The sequence below is a fragment of the Erinaceus europaeus genome, chromosome 1 (assembly GCF_950295315.1).
Source record: "Erinaceus europaeus chromosome 1, mEriEur2.1, whole genome shotgun sequence".
Taxonomy (NCBI): domain Eukaryota; kingdom Metazoa; phylum Chordata; class Mammalia; order Eulipotyphla; family Erinaceidae; genus Erinaceus; species Erinaceus europaeus.
The window spans coordinates 149,753,983-149,774,254 of record NC_080162.1 but is presented as its reverse complement, the minus strand read 5'-3'; the positions used below and the strand labels follow the sequence as shown (position 1 = coordinate 149,774,254).

Genomic DNA, 20,272 nt, shown 5'->3' with positions numbered 1-20,272 from the left:
TATTATTGTTATTGCTGTCATTGTTGTTGGATAGGACAGAGAGAAATGGAGAGAGGAGGGGAAGACAGAGAGGGGGAGAGAAAGATGCCTGCAGACCTGCTTCACCGCTTGTAAAGCGACACCCCTGCAGGTGGGGAGCTGGAGGCTTGAACAGGGATCCTTTCACTGGTCCTTGCACTTCACGCCGCATGGGCTTAACCTGCTGCGCTACCGCCTGGCCCCTGAGAAAGAGTTTTACATGAAGCAGAAAGGAGAGAGAGAAGCCAAAGCACCACTCTGATGGATCAAACTGAAAACCTCAGGCATACCAGTCCTGACTTGGAGCCAGATGGTGGCTATCCCCACCATCCCCACTTCTGTGGGTCATTCTCAAAAGGACTAGCCCAGGGAAACTGAAAAATTAGTTCTAGGAGGCTGAGGGCACTGGTCCAAAAAGAAGACCCCAAGTGCTGATGATGGAAAGTAAAGTGCACAAGGAAGCTAGGAACACACCAAAAAAAAAAGTTTTTTTGTTTGTTTTGTTTTTTGGCCCAAAAAGAGCTGGCCAAACATAGGCAGAGTCTGCTCCAACAACCACATCTGAAGTGGAACAAAAGAGCTTGTAGTTCTTTTTAAAATTCATAATAATAAGGGGCCAGGTGGTGGCACACCTGGGTAAGCACACACATTACAGTGCTCAAGGACCTAGGTTCAAGGCCCTGGTCCCCACCTGCAGGGAAAAAGTTTCACAAGTGGAGAAGCAGGGCTGCAAGTGTCTCTCTGTCTCTCTCTGTCTCTTTCTGTCTCAATCTCCACTTCTCTCGATTTCTCTCTGTCTCTATCCATTAATAAGTAAATGGAATATAAATATTAAAAAGACTTTGTAGGAGAATATAGTAAAGCTATGTATTTAAAATAATAGTAGTAATATGAGGCCAGGTGGTGGTATACCTGGTTGACTGCACATGTTACAATGAGCAAGGACCCGGGTTTGAGGCCCCAGTCCCCACCTGCAGGGGGAGAGCTTTGCGAGTGGTGAAGCAGGGCTGTAGGTGTCTCTCTGTCTCTCTCCCTTTCTATCACCCCTTTCCTCTTGATTTCTGGCTGTCTCTATCCAATAAACAAATAAAGATAATGATAATAGTTGTCATTGCCAGAGAACGACCAGAGTACCCCTTTGTGAGGTTAGAAGTGACTAGAGTAGAGCTGGAGTAGATGTGGAAGGTGAGAGCAAGTTAGAGGCCCAGAGCCTGAGCTCTCTGGGTTGCTGTTGGAGCTGCCTCCTGACACAGAAGAGATTCAGGGAAGTTAGGAATGAAGAGACATACAGACAAGCTCAGTCTGTGATGTCTAAGAAGGAGCCAAGAAGAAGGTGGTGTGTCCTGAGAGGAGTGTTCTGAGCCTGAGCTACCCACAGAGAATGGTGTTTCCTGCTCTACTTTGTCGCTGCTGGTGCTTCACCACTTCAGCTGACCTTTTTTTTTAGATAAAGAGACACAGAGACAGAGGGAAAGACACCACAGCACTAAACCTTTTTCCAGTGCAGTGGGGGCCAGGCTCGAATCTGACTCCTGTGCATGACAAAGCAGGCGCCCTCTCCTGGTGAGCTGTCCTGCCAGCACTTAAATCCATGTGAGCACTGGCAGATGACTGGATAAAGGAGTTATGGGAGATGTATATATACTCCGTGAAGTACTACTCCTCTGCAATGAAAAAGGTGATATTGTGTCCTTTGGGACAAACTGAATAGAAATGGAAGTGACTACGCTTAGCAAAATAGCAAAATAAGAGGTGAAATACCAGAGGCTCTGAACCCCAAATCCATCAGGACCCAGAAAAAGAAGAGGAAAAAGAAAGAAAGAAAGAAAGAGAGAGAGAGAGAGAGAGAGGGAGGGAGGAAGGAAGGAAGGAAGAAAGAAAGAAAGGACACTCAAAAGTAGTAATAGATGTAGGTATGACTTAGATAGGACAATAAGGCAGAACCATGGGGGGGGAATGGCAAATATACATAAATATAGACAGATAGTTATAGAAATAATAACCAGCCCATATCTGTGACTTTGGAAGAAACACTGCAGTTTCCAATGGAGGCAATGGGGACACAGAACTCTGGTGGGGGGGATCAATGTGAAATTTATACCCCTGTATCTCAAAATTTTGTAGATCAATATTAAATTACTAATATATATATATATATATATACATATATATATATATATACAAAAAAAGAGGTAAAAGACAAATACTGGATGGTTTCACTCATATGTGGAATATATGAAACACATGGACTTGCCAAAAAAAAAAAAAAAGAACTGACTCAGAAGTAAAGTGTCTCTAAGACACAGTGATAACTAGAGTAGTTTTTGTTGGGTAGGGCCACAGAGTTCTGTTGGTTAGTGCAGTGTGGAACTATATCTTGTAATCACAATCTCATAATTCACTATTAATCACAAATAAAAATGGCTTGAAAATAAATAAATCCATGTGAGCAGAGCAAGGGGTAGCAAAGTGAATAAAGCTTTGGGTTCTCAAGTATGAGTTTGATTCCCTGGCACCGCATGTGCCAGAGTGGTATTCTAATTCTTTCTCTAAACAAGTAAATCTTAATTTAAAATATATATGTATATATGGATCACATCAGTGAGGGACAAAAGCAACAAAGTCTGAGCCCTTATCCTAAGAAGCTCCAGCTCTGGAGGACAGGCAGAGGAGTGAGTGAGATGCAGTGAATTCAGAAGATGGAGAAACAGTGGTCAGGAAATCAGGAGGCAGCCTGGGAGAGAATTTGCTGCAGCCGGGGAGCAGAAAGAACAGTGCAAGTGAGCCGAGCTCAGAGAAGCCTCTGCCTGGCTTGGTGACGCAGCAGACTTCACAGTCACAGCAAACCCAGTGTGTCTCAGGACCAAGGGATAGAGAATGCCACCCTGCTCACCCACTGCCAGCAGAAGGTCCTGCTGAGATTCCAGCCCACACTGAACAGGAGTGAACTTCTGAGGACTGACTGAGCCTGCGCCTCAGCAGGAGTTCAATTTCCCAGGGCCTGTCTCCACCCCATCTGCAGCTCTAGCAGCTAAGCTTCCTATGGACAGAGGCTACTATGATTCCGTCCTGACTTCCATGGGCAGACGGCCTCACCAATGTGTCGATGAAGTCTCACCTCTCCAGAGAGCTACCCCACTAGGGAAAGATAGAAACAGGCTGGGGGTATGGATCCACCTGCTAGCACCCATGTCCAGCAAAGAAGCAATTACAGAAGCCAGAACTCCCACCTTCTGCATCCCATAAATAATTTTGGTCCATTTTCCCAGAAGGATAAACAATACGAAAGTTTCCAGTGAAAGGGATGGGACACAGAACTCTGGTGGTGGGAACTGTATGGAATTATACCTCTGTTATTTTGCAATCTTGTTTATCCCTATTAAATCAATAAATTAATTTTAAAAAAGATATCCTCAGGACAGAGAGGGCATTGCCAGCAGAAAAATGGTAGAACCATTCTCTTTGGTTTTTAGCTCAAAGTTGTTAAATTCACATGATTAAAATGTTCATGATGAGGGCCAGATGGTGGCGCAACTAGTTAAATGTACATGTTACCATGTGCAAGGACCTTGGTTCAAGCCCTGGGTCAACACATATAGAGGGGAAATGTCACTGGGGGTGAAGCAGGGCTGTAGGTGTCTTGTTTTATCTGTCTCTCTCGCTGTCCCCCCTTTCCTCTCAATTTCTCTCTGTCTTACTAAATAAATCTTTAAAAAGGAAAACAAAAACTAAAATATTCATGATGGCTCCCGAAACTCCTGAAATAGTGAAAGTCCCAGCTGGTCTCAGCTGGGCACATCTACCTGTCTGTAGGAGGGATGATGACTAAAGGTCCTCTTCCCTCTTCCTTTCCTCCCCTGGGAGAGGTGCTCCTGAATCTTCCCAGGTGGGGACGGAGATGTCCGATGGCCCACCAAGGGCTCCCAGCCTGGCTTTAGGCCTTGACCACTTCCCCCAGACCTCAGCCAAGGTCCTGGCTCACCCAGCCACCTCCTTGGCCCTTCCCGGAGCTGAAAGCCTGGGCACCCACCAGCACCAGAGAGGGGTGCTCTGCCTGCTGGTGGCGGTGTCTGCAGGACAGTGTAGGTTCTCAGGGGCTGAGTCAGGTCATCTCAGGACCACCACATGGAACAAGAAGGAAGCACAGCCAGCAGCTGTATTTTGGCAAATCGGGGTCTGCAATTAGCCTGTGTGTGAGGTTTGAACAAAGTCCTGGTTGTTAGAAAACATCAGCTAAAGCAGCACAGCCGCCAGCATCCCTCCATGGCCAGACATAGGGACAGAGCGGCCCTGTTTGCTGGGAGGCTTCCTTGTCCTCAAGCCCCAGTGAGATGAGGAGCATGAACGAGGGCTGAACAGAGGTCCTCCCAGCCCTCTCCTCCCCCCCACTCCAGGCAGCCTGCACCCCCAACTTATATATACAGAGAACCCCAGGCCTGCCCACATCCACAGGGAGTGTGCAGTCCAGAGGACAGTGTAAGGGATTGACACTCAGCACCACAGCAGAGGCTGAAGGGAAGGCCTGACTGACATGGGTCCCCGCTGGGCCTCTGGAGCATACTAGTCACTCCCCGGGTGCTTCCTGTCCCTCCTGTGTCCCACCAAAGCTGATAAAGCAGAAATAAACACGCATAGTGAAGGGTTCCCACAGCCTTAGGGTTCCTCACCTACACACATACTGCTTTATTTCAGTCTCTCTCTTTGGCCTCCAGGGTTTTTTTCCACTGGGACATCTTTTTTTTTTTTTTTCTTAATAAAGTGTAATTGACAGAGAGAGAAAGAGACAACACAGCACTGCTCTACCACTCGTGAAACTTCTTTGTGGGAATGTGGTAGCCCGGGTTCCGACTCGGGTCCTTGTGCGTGGAAATGCATGTGCTCTGATGTGCTCTGCCAGGTGAGCTGTCTCTTAGACTTCATTTTAGTTGTTTTTGCTGTTGTTTGTTTCTTTGTTTTGCTTTTTGTCTCCCTGGGGCTTCACCACTCCAGGCCAGCTTTTTCAGATAGAAAGAGGCCACAAGGTGGGAGAGCTCAAGGGATGGGGGGACTATGAAAAGAGATTCTTTTTTAAAAAATTTTATTTATTTTATTTATTTATTTCCTTTTGTTGCCCTTGTTGTTTTATTGTTGTAGTTATTATTGTTGTTGTTGTTGTTGGATAGGACAGAGAGAAATGGAGAGAGGAGGAGAAGACAGAGAGGAGGAGAGAAAGACAGACACCTGCAGACCTGCTTCACCGCCTGTAAAGCGACTCCCCTGCAGGTGGGGAGCCGGGGTTCGAACCGGGATCCTTATGCCGGTCCTTGTGCTTTGCGCCACCTGCACTTAACCCGCTGTGCTACAGCCCGACTCCCGAAAAGAGATTCTTATGCTTGCGGTTCTAGAGTCCCAGGTTCAGTCCTCAGCATCACCATAAGCCTGAATTGAGCAGTGCTCTGGAAAGAAAAAAAAAAAAAAGTAGTGAAACTGCCTTCAGTACATGGAAGCAGGGCTCAATCTGCGTTGTGCCCGTGACAATGTAAGCATGCTGTCCAAGTGAGCTATTCTACCTGCCCTGCTCTTTTTTGCTTGTTTCTTGAAGGCTGTCTCCCAAAGTGTAAAATCCCCAGGCATCTATTGCATTTGTCCCTGCGTGATCACCTGGCACAGTGCTCTTTAGAGCCATCTTCTCCAGCACTGTGGCTCCTGAGCTCTGCACCTGCTAAGACATGAGAGTCTCAAGCTGGAATATAAGGCTCAGGTCTCACTGGGTAGAGCCTGTGTGTTGTCATGTGCACATCAAAGGCATTTGAATTCCTTTGAATAGCATTTTGAAGCCATCTGTCAATGGGACATTTTTAGTATTTCTTTACTAGTATTTTTTTTTTTGATTCGTGATTTCACAGTGAATAACACAATCCTAAGACTGTAGGGATATGCTTTGCATATCCATACTGTTTCTGTGTAATTCACCACGCCTACTCACAAAGTCCAGATCACAAGTCTGTCATAAGTAAATTAGCACTCCTTAAACGAATCATTTTGCATTGGAGAGAGTAAGAGCCAAGATGGTTCCTCCACGATTGTAGATTCATCATACTTAAACTCAACAAAGAATTGAGTAGAAATGCATGATTTTCAGGAATTTTAAGCTTTAGTCAAGAAAAAATGTGAACACACATGTTGAAGTACTGAGAGAGAGAGAGAGGCTTGCTTACATGTTGAAGCTTCCAGGTAGGCATAGTGAGTGACCACACCCATAGTGTTGTCTATTATGAATTTCTTTTTTTTTTTGAAGTTTTCTTTTTTCCTCTTTTTTTAAAACTATTTATTTATTTATTCCCTTTTGTTGCCCTTGTTTTATCGTTGTAGTTATTATTGTTATCATCATTGTTGGATAGGACAGAGAGATATGGAGAGAGGAAGGGAAGACAGAGAGGGGGAGAGAAAGATAGACACCTGCAGACTTGCTTCACCACTTGTGAAGTGATTCCCCTGCAGGTGGGGAGCCAGGGCTCGAACCAGGATCGTTATATCGGTCCTTGCGCTTTATGCCACCTGCGCTTAACCCGCTGTGCTACAGCCTGTCTCCCTTATTATGAATTTCTAAGGCCCTGCTTTGACTTCTTTCCTAAAGCATGCCCACCCCTGTTACCACTCCCATTTCCTGTGCAAGATGTATTTCTATACCCCCTGGCATGGGGAACATGTATGCAGGCAATTCCTTCCTTTCTCTCTCTCTCTCTCTTTCCTCCTTTCTTCCTTTGTCTGTATTCCCTTCTTTCTCTTTCCTTCCTCTCTTTTTTTTTAAATTAATGTATTTATTTATTTAGGATAGAGACAGAGAGAAAAGAGGAAATGAGGAGATAGAGAGGGAGAGAGAGAGACCTGTAGCACTGCTTTACCACTTGTGAAACTTCCTGCCTACAGGTAGGTACCAGGAGGCCGGAACCTGGGTCCTTGCACATTATCACAGTTAGGCTCTAGCCCTGCTCAGCTCTGACTTACGGCCATGCAGGGATTGAATTTGGGACCTTGGGGTTGCAAGCATGAAAATCTTTTTGCATAACCCTCATGCTGTCTTCCCTCCCAGCTCTATTTTCTGTAGTCTTGATGCTCTAGCCTTGGGGGGGGGGAGGGGGGGAATGGTCTCAGTGACAGTAGGAAAATGTCCCTTGCAGTCCTGAGCACAGGCCTCCAAAAGGCAGCTCAGAAAATCCTTGGTCCTATCTCCCACCCCACGCCCTCCCAAGTGTCCCTCTACCCAGCTCCTCCAGGGGGCCCAGTGAGTGCTAAGTGATCCAGGCCAGGCAGGTGCTGTCCTTGTCCAGGCTGTGCTGTCAATTACCACGAAATCTCTCCACCACGCTTTCCCCTGGCCTCTCTGCCTCCAGGTCTAATGTGGGATTTCCCCTCCCAACCACGACCCTGGCCTTGTGGTTGTCTCCTTTTTCACTGCTCCTGGCAGCTATTTTTCTTTTTCTTTCTATTATTTTATTGTTATTTGATAGGACAAAGAGAGAAACAGAGAGAAGAGAGGGAGAGAGGGAGGGAGAGAGAAAGAAAGAAACCTGGAAACCTGTTTCACTGCTTGTGAACACATACCTCCCCCTACCCCTACCCTGCAGATGGGGAACAGGGGCTTGAACCCAGGTCCTGATACATGGGAATGCATGTGCTTAACTGAGTGTGCCACCACCTGCCTCCCCCAGAGATTTTTTGTTGACCTTTCAAATATAGCCATGAACAGAAAACATTAAATACCAAAAAATCAAGCTTACCAGATTTCACTGAAAGAGGCAGATACTTCACTGGCAGAGACCAGACAGATGAGAATCACTCTGTTCTGAGAAAATATTTGACTTCAAAAACTCAACACTGGGGTCAGAGATGCCGGCCAGGCCATTCTTACAGCCCAGGTCCAAACCCTGGCACCCCATGGGAAATGCTATGACATTGGGAGAAGCGAGGAGGCTGTGGTGTCTCTCCCTCTTTCTGTCTCTCTCTTTCTAAATAAAAATGACCTACAAGTGGTGAAATTGTATTGCCCTGATTCCCTGGCTCTGCAAAACAAACAAAACCAGTAAGAAATCTATAAGCTCTGGGTTTGGGGAGATAGCATGGTGGTTATGAAAAAGACGCTTGGGAGTTGGGGGGCAGCACAGCGGGTTAAGCACACGTGGCGCAAAGCACAAGGACCAGCATAAGGATCACGGTTCGAGCCCCCTGCTCTCTACCTGCAGAGGCATCACTTCACAGGCGGTGAAGCAGGTCTGCAGGTATCTAGCTTTCTCTTCCCCTCCTCTCTCCATTTCTCTCTGTCCTATCTAACAACGATGACAACAACAACAATGAAAAACAACAAGGGCAACAAAAGGGAAAATAAAAATTAAAAAATAATAATAATAAAGGACTCTTGTGCCTGAGATTTTACGGTCCCAGGTTCAATCCCCAGCATCCCCAGCATCACTCAGCAGGGCTCTGGCAAAAACAAAAAACAAACAAGCAAACAAACAAAAACCTCTTTAACAAGCTCTTTAGAGATGATAGATCTCATCCTTTTGCCATTCATTTCCTCCCTCTTTCTGGAGAAGAGTGCTTGAATCTCAAAGTCAAGTGCTGCCTGAGTCTCTGTGCCCAGAGGTCCCATGGAGACAACCTTGGTGGTGACCTTGCCTCCTCCTTGCAGGTGGGTGAGGCCGTCTTGGAGAACGCCCGGCTTATGCTGCAGATGGAGACCATCCAGGCTGGAGCCGACGACTTCAAAGAGAGGTACCCATTCCCCCCGCCCCAACACAGCTACAGCCCCATTCCCCTCAGCACCTAGTCCCATTCTCCTGGAGTGGCCCCACGCCCTTGGGCCTCATGGGGAGCTGGTGGTGTGCCAGAGGCCCCAAGAATTCAGGGCAAAGAGGGTCAGATGCAGACCCTACTGGCAGATACAAAACTGGTGCCTAGGGTGCTCAGATGCTGCCTGTGTCACTCACTCTGGAGCTAGGCTCTCAAACTCTTGTGTACATGAGAACCCCCTGGGGGTGGGGGACTGGACCAACCCTCAGTTTCTCTCTCTCTCTCTCTTTCTTTTTTTAAAAATAATTTACATCATTCTTCATAATTTTGTAAAAATTTCTTTAAAATTTTATTAGTGATTTAAGATTGATTTACAAAATTAAGAGATAACAGAGGTATAATTAAAATTAAGAGAAAACAGGGGTACAATTCCATACCATTCCCACTGCCAGAGTTCTGTGTCCTCATTCCTTCCACTGGAAACTGCAGTAGTTCTCCCAAGGTCAGAGATATGGGCTGACTATTATTTCTATAAAGATATGTATATATTTATGCATTTGCCCATTTTTACTACGGTCCTGCCTTCTCTTTCTTCTAAGTCAAACCTACACCTTTTACAACTTTTGAGTGCTCTTCCTTTTTACCTTTTCTCTCTCTAGGTCCTAATGGAATTAGTTATCTTCCCCTATCGTCTAACCCTCTGTGGGTACGGGACCAAAATTCTTTTTGGGGTGAAGAAGGTGGTAGTTCCGGCTTCTGTAGTTGCTTCTCCACTGGACACAGGCATTGGCAGGTCAATCCATACCCCCAGCCTGTGTCTATCTTTCCCTAGTGGGGTAGAGCTCTGGAAAGGTGAGATTTTGGGACATGTCGGTGAGATCGTCCACCCAGGGAGTTCATATTAGCATCTGCAACTTTGGGGCTGAAAGACAGTAAGATATAAAGCAGAACAAAATGTTTAATCAGCAGGAATCAGAACATAGGAATAGAGCAGGTGGGAATATGGATTTTAGGGTGACAGGAAGCTAGAAAATCTATTTTAGGGGAGTCGGACAGTAGAGCAGTGGGTTAAGCGCAGGTGGTGCAAAGCACAAGGACCAACATAAGGATCCTGGTTCGAGCCCCCAGGTCCCCACCTGCAGGGGAGTCGATTCACAGGCGGTGAAGCAGGTCCGCAGGTGTCTATCCTTCTCTCCCCCTCTCTGTCTTTCCCTCCTCTCTCCATTTCTCTCTGTCCTAACCAACAACAATAACATCAATAACAACAACAATAATAACGGCAACAATAAAACAACAAGGGCAACAAAAGGGAATAAATAAGTAAATATAAAAAATTTAAATCTACTTTAGATATGTTCCTAGGGGCCCATGACTTTGGTAATTTTTGCTGTAATTTGATAGCTAACATGGAGGTGTTCTAAAATACTATCTGGGAATATGGTGTCAGAGTTGAAACGAAGACTAAAAAGCTGGATCAGGGCAGAAAGTAGCTCCCAAATGTGAAGAAAAGTAATAGAAACAATTAACTCTTTACAAAGTCAGTCTGACCTAGGGCCTATATATATTCATCTTTAGCACAGGAGCCTGTATAACCTCAAAGTCCCTGTCAGTCTGAGCTCACAGTCCCTAGTCACAGCTGAGAATATTGTAGGTTGCACTCATTTCAAGACCAGTCTTCCTTGAGTGACAGAGAAAGCTGACCCAGCCTCCCTTCAGAGAATAGGGCAGTCCCTACCATTGCTGGTTCATAGTGAGGGCATGACATCATCACCTTCATTTTAATCACTCCATGACTGTGCCCTCACAGTCTTTCTATTTGTTTATTTTAGAGAAAGAGAGAGAGAGATACAGAGAGAGAGAGAGAGACCAGAGTATTGCTGAGTTTTACCAGTGCTGGGGATTGAACCTGGGACTTTGGAGCCCCAGGCACAACAGTCTTTTTGCAGAACCATTATGCTATCTCTCCCAGCCCCTCACAGCCTTTGGCATGATCACATTCCATATCCACTCTCTTTTTTATTATCATTATTATTTTATTTATTTATTGGATAGAGACAGAGAGAAATCAAGAGGAATGGGGAAGATAACAAGGAAGAGAGACAGAAAGACACCTGAAACGCTGCTTCACCACTTGAGAAGCTTTCCTCCAGCAGATGGGGACTGAGGGCTTGAACCTGGGTCCTTGTGCATTGTAACGTGCGCTCAACCATGTGCATCACCGCCTGGCCCCCCATATCCACTCTCTAAGCCCCCCCCCCATATCCTTTGACCTATTGGTGGCATTTATGATCTGATATTCCCCTTGGAGGTTCCCCAGCTCTGCTGACCAAAGTGCCTTCATCTGCAGATATGAAAATGAGCAGCCATTCCGCAAGGCAGCAGAAGAGGAGATCAACTCTCTGTATAAAGTCATCGACGAGGCAGATGTGGCAAAACTGGACCTGGAGCATCAGCTAGAAAGCCTGAAGGAAGAGCTGGGCTTGCTGTCAAGGAGCTATGAGGAGGTAGGTGGGGGGCTGGGGCTGGTCCGTTGGCTCACCTGTCAGTGGGAATGGAAGCCACTCACGTTGGCCTCTGCTGTGTCAGTGTGCCCAGGGCTGCAGGGGACATGTCGGTGAGATTCTTACAAAGGTTTATAGTGGGTCAGGTGATCCTGGGATCCTCAAGGTCAACTAGCTTCAGGACCTAGATGGGTGGTCCATAAATAGGGGTGATGGCAAGTCCAAGCAGTGGGGAGTAATGGACACAAGTCAAATGGAAGTGGAGGAGGTGGAAAGCAGCCCTGGTGATTCTGTTTTCAACACCACATGGAACATGGGGACTGAATCTGGCGGTAGAACCAGGCTGTGGTGTACCCACACTCACTGAAGAGATTGGACAGATTAGCATCCCAGGAGGTGGTGCAGTGGACAAAGCCCTGGACTTTCATGCATGAGGTCTCAAGTTCAACCCCCTGCCATATATGCCAGAGTGATACTCTGGTTCTCTCTCTCTCTCTCTCTCTCTCTCTCTCTTTCCACCTTCTCCTCCCCTCTCCATTTCTCTTGGTCTCTATACAAACTAAAAAATGAATTAAATTTAAAATTTTAATTATATAATCAAGGGTCAGCAAGATAGCTCATTTGGGAAGGTGCCTGCTTTGCCATATGTGTGACCCATATTCATACCCCTCCCCCCCACGAGACTGGGAGAAGCGTCAATGTTGTCTAAAAAATCTGCCAAGAGTGGTAATGGCAGAACAAAGCAATAACCAGGGTCTAGGTGGCAGTGCACCTGCTTAATGCATGTGTCACATTGCACAAGGACCCAGCTTTGGTCCCCACCTACAGGGGGGACATTACACAAGCAGTGAATCAGGTCTGCAGATGTCTCTGTCTCTCTCCCTCTCTACCACCCCATTCCCTCTTGATTTCTGGATGTCTCTACCCAATAAATAAATTAGGTAATAATTTTAAAAAGAAAGAAAGAAAAAAAAGTAATAACCAAACTGTCTCTTAGACTTCATGAAAACTCTGATGATTGTCAGATGGAAGGGAGGGTCATAGGAACTTTGGTGGTGGGTATAGTGAGTTGTGGTTTTTTGTTTGTTTGTTTGTTTGTTTGTTTTATTTTACCAGAACACTGTTCAGATTTGGCTTATGATGTTGCTGGGGATTGAACTTGAGGCATTAGAATCTTTTGCACAATCATTATGCTATATCCCCAGCCCCAAGTGTGGTGAGTTGTACCTGTATATTGTATATGGCTGTAATACAATATCCCTGAAATCTTATAAATCTGTAAACCAGTGTGGAATCACTAAAAAGTTATGTGGGCCAGGCAGTGAGGCACCCAATAGAGTGTACACATTAAAGTACACAAGGACCTGGGTTCAAGCCTTCAGTCCCCACCTGAGGGGAGTTAAGAGGAGCTTCATGAGTGGTAAAGCAGTATTGCAGGTGTCTCTCTGTCTCTGTCTCCCCTTTATCTCTCAATTTCCCTCTCTTAGATACCCAAAATAAGTAAAGAAATGTATATTTAGGGGCTGTCTGGTAGCACACTTGGTTGAGCACACATATTATAATGCACAAGGACTCAGATTCGTGCTCCCAGTCCCCACCTGCAGGGGGAGAGCTTTACAAAAAGTGAAGCAGTGTTGCAGGTGTCTCTCTGTTTCTCTCTCTCTCTATCACCCCTCCCCCTCAATTTCTGCCTGTCTTTATCCAATAAATAAATAAAGATAATTTTTTAAAATGTATATTTAGGGAGTCGGGAGGTAGCGCAGTGGGTTAAGTGCACATGGCACAAAGCGCAAGAACCAGCGTAAGGATCCCGGTCGGAGCCCCCGGCTCCCCACCTGCAGGGGAGTTGCTTCACAGGCGGTGAAGCAGGTCTGCAGGTGTCTGTCTTTCTCTCCCCGTCTCTGTCTTCCCCTCCTCTCTCCATTTCTCTCTGCCCTAGCCAACAACAATGACATCAATAACAACAATAATAATAACTACAACAATAAAAAAAACAAGGGCAACAAAAGGGAATAAATAAAATTAAAAAGAAAGAAAGAAAACTTTTTAAAAAATGTATATTTTAAAAAGTTATGAGAGGGTGAGAACATGGAAGTTCTGTTGGAGAGGATGTGTGAGCAAGCCTGTTTCTCCACAGCCCTGAGTCTGGCCACAGCAGCAGGAGAAGTAGCAGGGCTGCCATCAGTTAGAGTGTCATGTCCTTTCCCCCTCCTGGGCACTCACTCACCTAAAGGTCATGCTGTTGTTTTCAGGATGTGAAGGTTATGTACAAACAGTTGGCAGGGTCTGAGCTGGAACAAATGGACGTTCCTATTGGCAGTGGTCTGGACGGCATCCTTGAGACTATCAGGATTCACTGGGAGAAAGACGTGGAGAAGAACCGCGCGGAGGCAGGAGCTTTCCTTCAAGTCAAGGTGAGAGGCAGGGTTTGCATATGCTATACACACACACACACACACACACACACACGCACACGCACACGCACACACACACACACCTACTTGTGCAGGAGGAGGCCTGGCAAAGGTGAAAACAGTGTGCGAATGGCTGTTTCCAGTGTATTAGACATAGAAACAATGAAAAAAATTTAGTATTTATTTGTGAGAGAGATAAGAGGAGAGAGAGAGAACACAAATCACACACACCACTCTGGAAAATAAACTGCCGAAGATCAAACTCCAGACCTTGTGCTTGGAAGTCTAACACCTTATTCACTGCACCACCTCCCAGACCATGGGGCAATGCAAATTAAAATAATCAGTTCATTTCTTCCTTCATCTAAAAGCAGAAACTGTTCAGAATAGTGACACACAATGCTGATGTGTATATGAAAAAGGAGGTTCTCTCATGTTTTCTTGAGGAGTAAAAATTATATGATGTTTTTGAAAAGGGGATTATGTACTCTTTTATTTATTAACACAAGGTAGAGAGAGAAAAAAAATCAGAGCATCACTCTGACACATGGGATATTGGGGCCTGAACTCAGGACCTTCTAAGTTCAGTGTCCTACAAACTGGGCTACCTCTTAGGCCCTTGAATAAAAGATTAGGAGGTATATACCAATTAAGTAAACTGACCACTACCAAAAATAAATGAATAAATATACATATAGTATACACATCCAGATAAACTCAATGAAGTGTTCGTTTTCAGAGTGAAAAATGGTGGAGGGAGAAAGACATAGTGTGAGAGCAGGCCCAGGTCACAACCTAAGCATGTAGGGAAATGCCAGGAATGACATGGGGGGGGGGGATGGTGAAGTCTTCTCCTTGTCCGTATCCTGATTAGAACTTGGAAGAACAAAAAGAATGTGGCAGAATCATATCAAGATAAACAGGAAAGTGGTCCGGGAGGTGGCGCAGTGGATAAAACAGTAGACTCTTAAGCATGAGGTCTTGACTTCAGTCCCTGGCAGCACAAGTACCAAAGAGATGTCTGGTTCTTTCTATCTTTCTCATCAATCAATCAATAAAATCTTAAAAAATAAAATATTTTTAAAAAAAGATAAGCAGGAAGAAGGATGGATACTGAATGACCCTACATATAGGGAGGACTTGGGAAACCAGGCAAGGTTGAGAGAAACATGGGAGCAAGTCCACGACTGGGTGTGTGTATCATAGTACAGAAGACACTGGACGAAGGTGAAATGGAGAGAGTGTGTTGGGTACCCAGGACGTGATGAGGAAGATAGACGGGCTGGTGGTAAACTGGTGTGCAGACACCTATCACAAGAAGATAAAAAACGGTACTTGTATACCAGCAACTGTCCCATAAACCATTACTCCCCCCCCCAATAAAATTATTTGGGTGGGATGAAGTGATGTGTGGACAGCATTTGTAATAGCACAGGGACATGATCACGGTAGATGCCAAATCAGAGGTGGTGGATTCCAGGGGCTGACAAAGTTCCCATGTAGAAAAGTAGTCAGAACTATCTAGGCTTCCTGTGCCAGCCGGGCTCTGAAGCACTTCAGCTCTGCTGCTGTAGCGTGGAGACAGCTGTAGACCAACAAATAAGTGTGGCTGAGTTCCAGGAGAACTCTATTCAAAGACAGAATGGGGGCCACATACACACACACACACACACACACACACACACACACACATCAATAACACTCCAATAATGTCACCTGAGAAAAGAAAGAAAAAGAAAGAAAGAAAGAAAGAAAGAAAGAAAAAGAAAGAAAAAGATGAGAATAAAAATACTAATGCTCATGGTGTTAGCAGGAACCCTCTCTAAGTGAGAGACCTATTTGGTACTTTGAAATGTGTGTTCCTTTAAGAAAAAAAGAATGTCTTTCACAATTTTATTTTATTTGGTAAAAAAAAAAAAAAGTGCCTTAATCTTCAAGCTTTTCTTTCAATTCTTGTAAATTTTCTTCATGAAGAGAAGGCAACTTTTTACTAGCCTTCATAAGAAGGAAAGGAATGGGCCCCTTTCCCATTGCCCATCCACTCCTAACTTTGGAGTTGAGGTAGAAGAGGAAGAAAAGCAAGAAGGGAGAGAGGCAGATAGGCCTTTGTTTGAAAGAGGGCAGCTGGACTGTCACTGTGCTCTTGGCTGCTCAGTACTTCTCTGTACAGTCAGAGGGAGCAGAGAGAGTTGGTGGATTTTCAGCCTCTGAATGATTCTAATCCATACCCAGGGTTGAGACACACAGGAACTTACAGAAGCCCCCAGGAATAAGGCAATAGGTCTTTATTATTATTATTATTATTATTTTATTCTACCAGACTCTCAATTTCCTGCCTACCATGTGTCCATAAAAAGTTCCAGGGTGGGGGAGTCCAGTGGTAGTGCAGTGGGTTAAGCGTATGTGGGGCAAAGGGCAAGGACTGGCAGAAGGATCCCGGTTCAAGCCCCCCAGCTCCCCACCTGCAGGGGAGTCGCTTCACAGGTGGTGAAGCAGCTCTACAGGTGTCTGTCTTTCCTCCTCTCTTCCCCTCCCCTCTCCATTTCTCTCTGTCTTATCCAATAATGACGACATCAGCAAGAACAACAACAATAATTACAACAACAATAAAAATAAAGACATGCATTAAATAATAAATCTTTAAAAAAAAAAAGTTCCAGGGCGGGAGTTAGGCAGTAGCGCAACGGGTTAAGTGCATGTGGCATGAAGTGCAGGGACCCACATAAGGATCCCTGGTTCAAGCCCCTGGCTCCCCACCTGCAGGAGAGTCACTTCACAAGCAGTGAAGCAAGTCTGCAGGTGTCTATCTTTCTCTCCCCCTCTCTTCTTCCCCTCCTCTCTCCATTTCTCTCTGTCCTAACAATGACTACAACATCAATAATCACAACAACAATAAAAAACAAGGGCAACAAAAGGAAAAATAAATAAATTAATTTTTTTTTAAAAAAAAGAAGTTCCAGGGCTGGAGGGATCTCCAGTAGGGAGTGTGTGGTGCTAAGCATATGGTCCAGGTTCAAGTCTCAGCACCACAAGGAAATGCTACAGCATGGGAGCAACTCTGGCGCTGTACTGTCTCTGTCTCTCTGGATGGAAAAGCATTCCAGGAGCAGTGAAATCACACTTTCATGAGGCTCATTAAAAATAAAATGAGGGGGTCGAGCGGTGGTGCAGTGGGTTAAGCGCATGTGGCGCAAAGCGCAGGGACCGGCGTAAGGATCCCGGTTCCAGCCCCCGGCTCCCCACCTGCAGGGGAGTCGCTTCACAGGCGGTGAAGCAGGTCTGCAGGTGTCTATCTTTCTCTCCCCTCTCTCTCTGTCTTCCCCTCCTCTCTCCATTTCTCTCTGTCCTATCCAACAACAAAGCAACGTCAACAATGGCAATAATAACCGCAACGAGGCTGCAACAACTAGGGCAACAAAAAGGGGAAAAAATGGCCTCCAGGAGCGGTGGATTCATGGTGCAGGCACCGAGCCCAGCAATAACCCTGGAGGAGGGAAATAAATAAATAAATAAATAAATAAATAAATAAATAAATAAATAAAATGAATCGGGGTCGAGCATTAGCACAGCTGGTTAAGCGCAGGTGGCACAAAGCACAAGGACTGGCGTTAAGGATCCCGTTTCGAGCTCTAGGCTCCCCACCTTCAGGGGAGTCGTTTCACAGGCGGTGAAACAGGTCTGCAGGTGTCTATCTTTCTCTCCACCCTCTGTCTCTCCCTCCTTTCTCCATTTCTCTCTGTCCTACGCAACAACAACAACGTCAATAACAACAACAATAATAACTACAACAATTACAACAACAATAGTAACTACAACAATAAAACAAGGGCAACAAAAGGGAGTAAATAAATAAAAATTAAAAAAATAAAAATGATCTCGAAAATTGACTTCCAGAGGAGGAGCAATAAGCAGCAGATCACTTTCTCTCCTCTCCTCTCCTGGATCAACTAGGAATACCAAAGGAGACCACCCGGGACTGAAACAAGACAGGACTAGAATGACCACAGGAACCCAGTAAATCACCGGTGAGTACAAACGTGTGGCTGGTGACAGAGAGGAGAGAGGGGCCTAAGGAGAGATTAAGTGACTGCTAACAGTTCAGCAGTTTATCAGTCTGCTCCACCAACAAGGGGACAGCTTAAGGGAGGAGAGGACTCCCCAGAGACTCACCAAGTACAACTCTGAGTCTCCATTGCTACTACCCTCAGAATCTGGAGAAGCGACAGGGAGGGACACCAGGGGACAGAGATCTAACCAGAAAACTCAGGAGAAGACCTATACCTCGGTGGCATAGCTGAGGGGCTGTGAAAGTCTCTTTGCATAACCACTGGATTATCTCTGCCACACCCTGCTTTATCTCTTGGTCAGGAGTCAGCGATTAAGCTAAGAAGCCTACTGATAGTTTAAAAGCCCTCAGGCTCCCATAGCCTACAGGGAAGGAAAAAAAAAAGAGGCTTTTAAACCACTGAGCTCCAACTCAGGGATTGAAACAACTGTTAACTTCCACCACTGTGAACCCTTTAATTAACTTACTTAGACACAAGTCAATCCAGGCAATAGTTATCAATAATTTGAAAAGTTCTGACAAAGGGAACTCATAACATAATATATAAAATGGTTAAAACAACAAGAAAAAATATTGGAGACTCAAACCAAGACAAGAGTCCAGCTAAAAGTCCTCCAGAGGGTAAAGCACAAAATAACGTGTTCAACATCCAAACATTAGCTAAGGAAATAATAACAGGAGTGAGTAAAGAATTTGAAAAAATTGTAATCAGAAATACAGGAACAACAAATGAGAATATGGAAGAAAATACTAATTATCTCATGGTTATTAGAGAGCTGAAAGCTGAAATCGCTGATCTAAGAATGCAACTAGCTGAACAAGCTAAAACAGTATCAGAGCAGGGCAACAAAATAGATGAACTCCAGAAAGCAGTAGAGGGCAGAGAGAATAGAATCTATGAGGATGAAGACAGAATTAGCAAGATTGAAGATGAATTAGAGACAACCAAAAAAGAAGAGATCTCAAAAAGAGATTAAGAGATGCTGAAAACAACAACAGAGTCTTATGGGATGACTTCAAAAGAAACAATATACACATTATTGGCATACCAGAGGAAGAAAGAGAAGGAGAGGAAGAAGCATTTTCCAGGCCATAATAGCTGAAAATTTCTCTAGTCTAGACAACATCAAAGACATAAAGATTCAAGAAGCCCAGAGGGTCCAAAACAGAATTAACACAGACCTAAAGACACCAAGACATATCATACTTAGAATGGAAAGGAATAAGGATAAATAAAGGATCCTGAAGGCTGCAAGAGAAAAACAAAGAGTCACCTACAAAGGAAAACCCATAAGATTAGCAGCAGACTTCTCCATACAAACAATACAGGCCAGAATAGAATGGCAAGATATTATCGAGTGCTCAATGAGAAAGGCTTTCAGCCAAGAATACTGTATCCTGCTAGACTGTCATTCAGACTAGATGGAGGCATCAAAACCTTCTCAGACAAGCAACAGTTGAAGGAATCAACTATCATCAAGCCTGCCCTGAAAGAAGTTCTGAAAGGTATCCTATAAACAATCAGACCACCACAAATAGGACATATATCAAAACACTCTAAAACTGTACAAGAATGGCGTTAAAATATCTTCAATCTTTGATATCAATAAATGTCAATGGTCTGAATTCACCTATTAAGAGACACAGAGTAGGAAGATGGATCAGAAAACGCAACCCAACAACATGCTGTCTACAGGAAACTCACCTAACTCAACAAGACAAACACAGACTTAAAGTGAAAGGATGGAAAACTATCATACAAGCCAATGGCCCACAAAAAAGGGCAGGAACAGCTATTCTCATATCTGACAGGATAGACTTTAAAATAGATAAGATTTAAAAAGATAGGAATGGACACTACTTAATGCTCAGAGGATCAGTCAATCAAGAGGACTTAACAATTATCAACATCTATGCACCCAATGAGAAGCCATCTAAATACATCAAACTTCTACTGAAAGAGCTACAGCAATATATTAACAGTAACACAATCATAGTAGGGGACTTCAACACCCCACTCTCTCAACTTGACAGATCATCCAGGCAGAAAATCAAAAAAGACATAAGGGAGCTAAATGAAGAGATAGATAAACTAGAACTATTGGACATTTTCAGAGTCATTCATCCCAAGAAACTGGAGTACACATTTTACTCAAATCCACATGGGTCATTCTCAAGGATAGACCATATATTAGGCCACAAAGACAGCATCAGCAAATTCAAGAGCATTGAAATCATCCCAAGCATCATCTCAGACCACAGTGGAATTAAACTAACACTTAACAATCAACAAAAGATTAGTAATAGTCCCAAAATGTGGAAGCTCAATAGTACACTTCTTAACAACTTCTGGGTCAAAGAGGAAATCAAGGAGGAAATCAAAATGTTTCGAGAGTTCAATGAAAATGAAGACACAAGCTATCAAAATATCTGGGACACAGCTAAAGCAGTCCTAAGAGGGAAGTTCATAGCTATACAAGCACACATTAGGAAACTTAAAAAAA

General features: G+C 44.6%; 1 protein-coding gene across 2 annotated transcripts in view; it reads left to right on the top strand.

The window, feature by feature from the left end:
* BFSP2 (beaded filament structural protein 2) overlaps nucleotides 1–20,272 on the top strand; it is a 53,716-nt gene that overhangs the window by 11,479 nt on the left and 21,965 nt on the right. For both annotated transcript variants that reach the window (XM_007516092.3, XM_060204174.1), the window contains exons 2-4: nucleotides 8,687–8,769; nucleotides 11,135–11,291; nucleotides 13,541–13,702. In XM_007516092.3, the coding sequence (XP_007516154.2) occupies nucleotides 8,687–8,769; nucleotides 11,135–11,291; nucleotides 13,541–13,702 (402 nt within the window). The remainder of the gene's footprint in view (nucleotides 1–8,686; nucleotides 8,770–11,134; nucleotides 11,292–13,540; nucleotides 13,703–20,272) is intronic.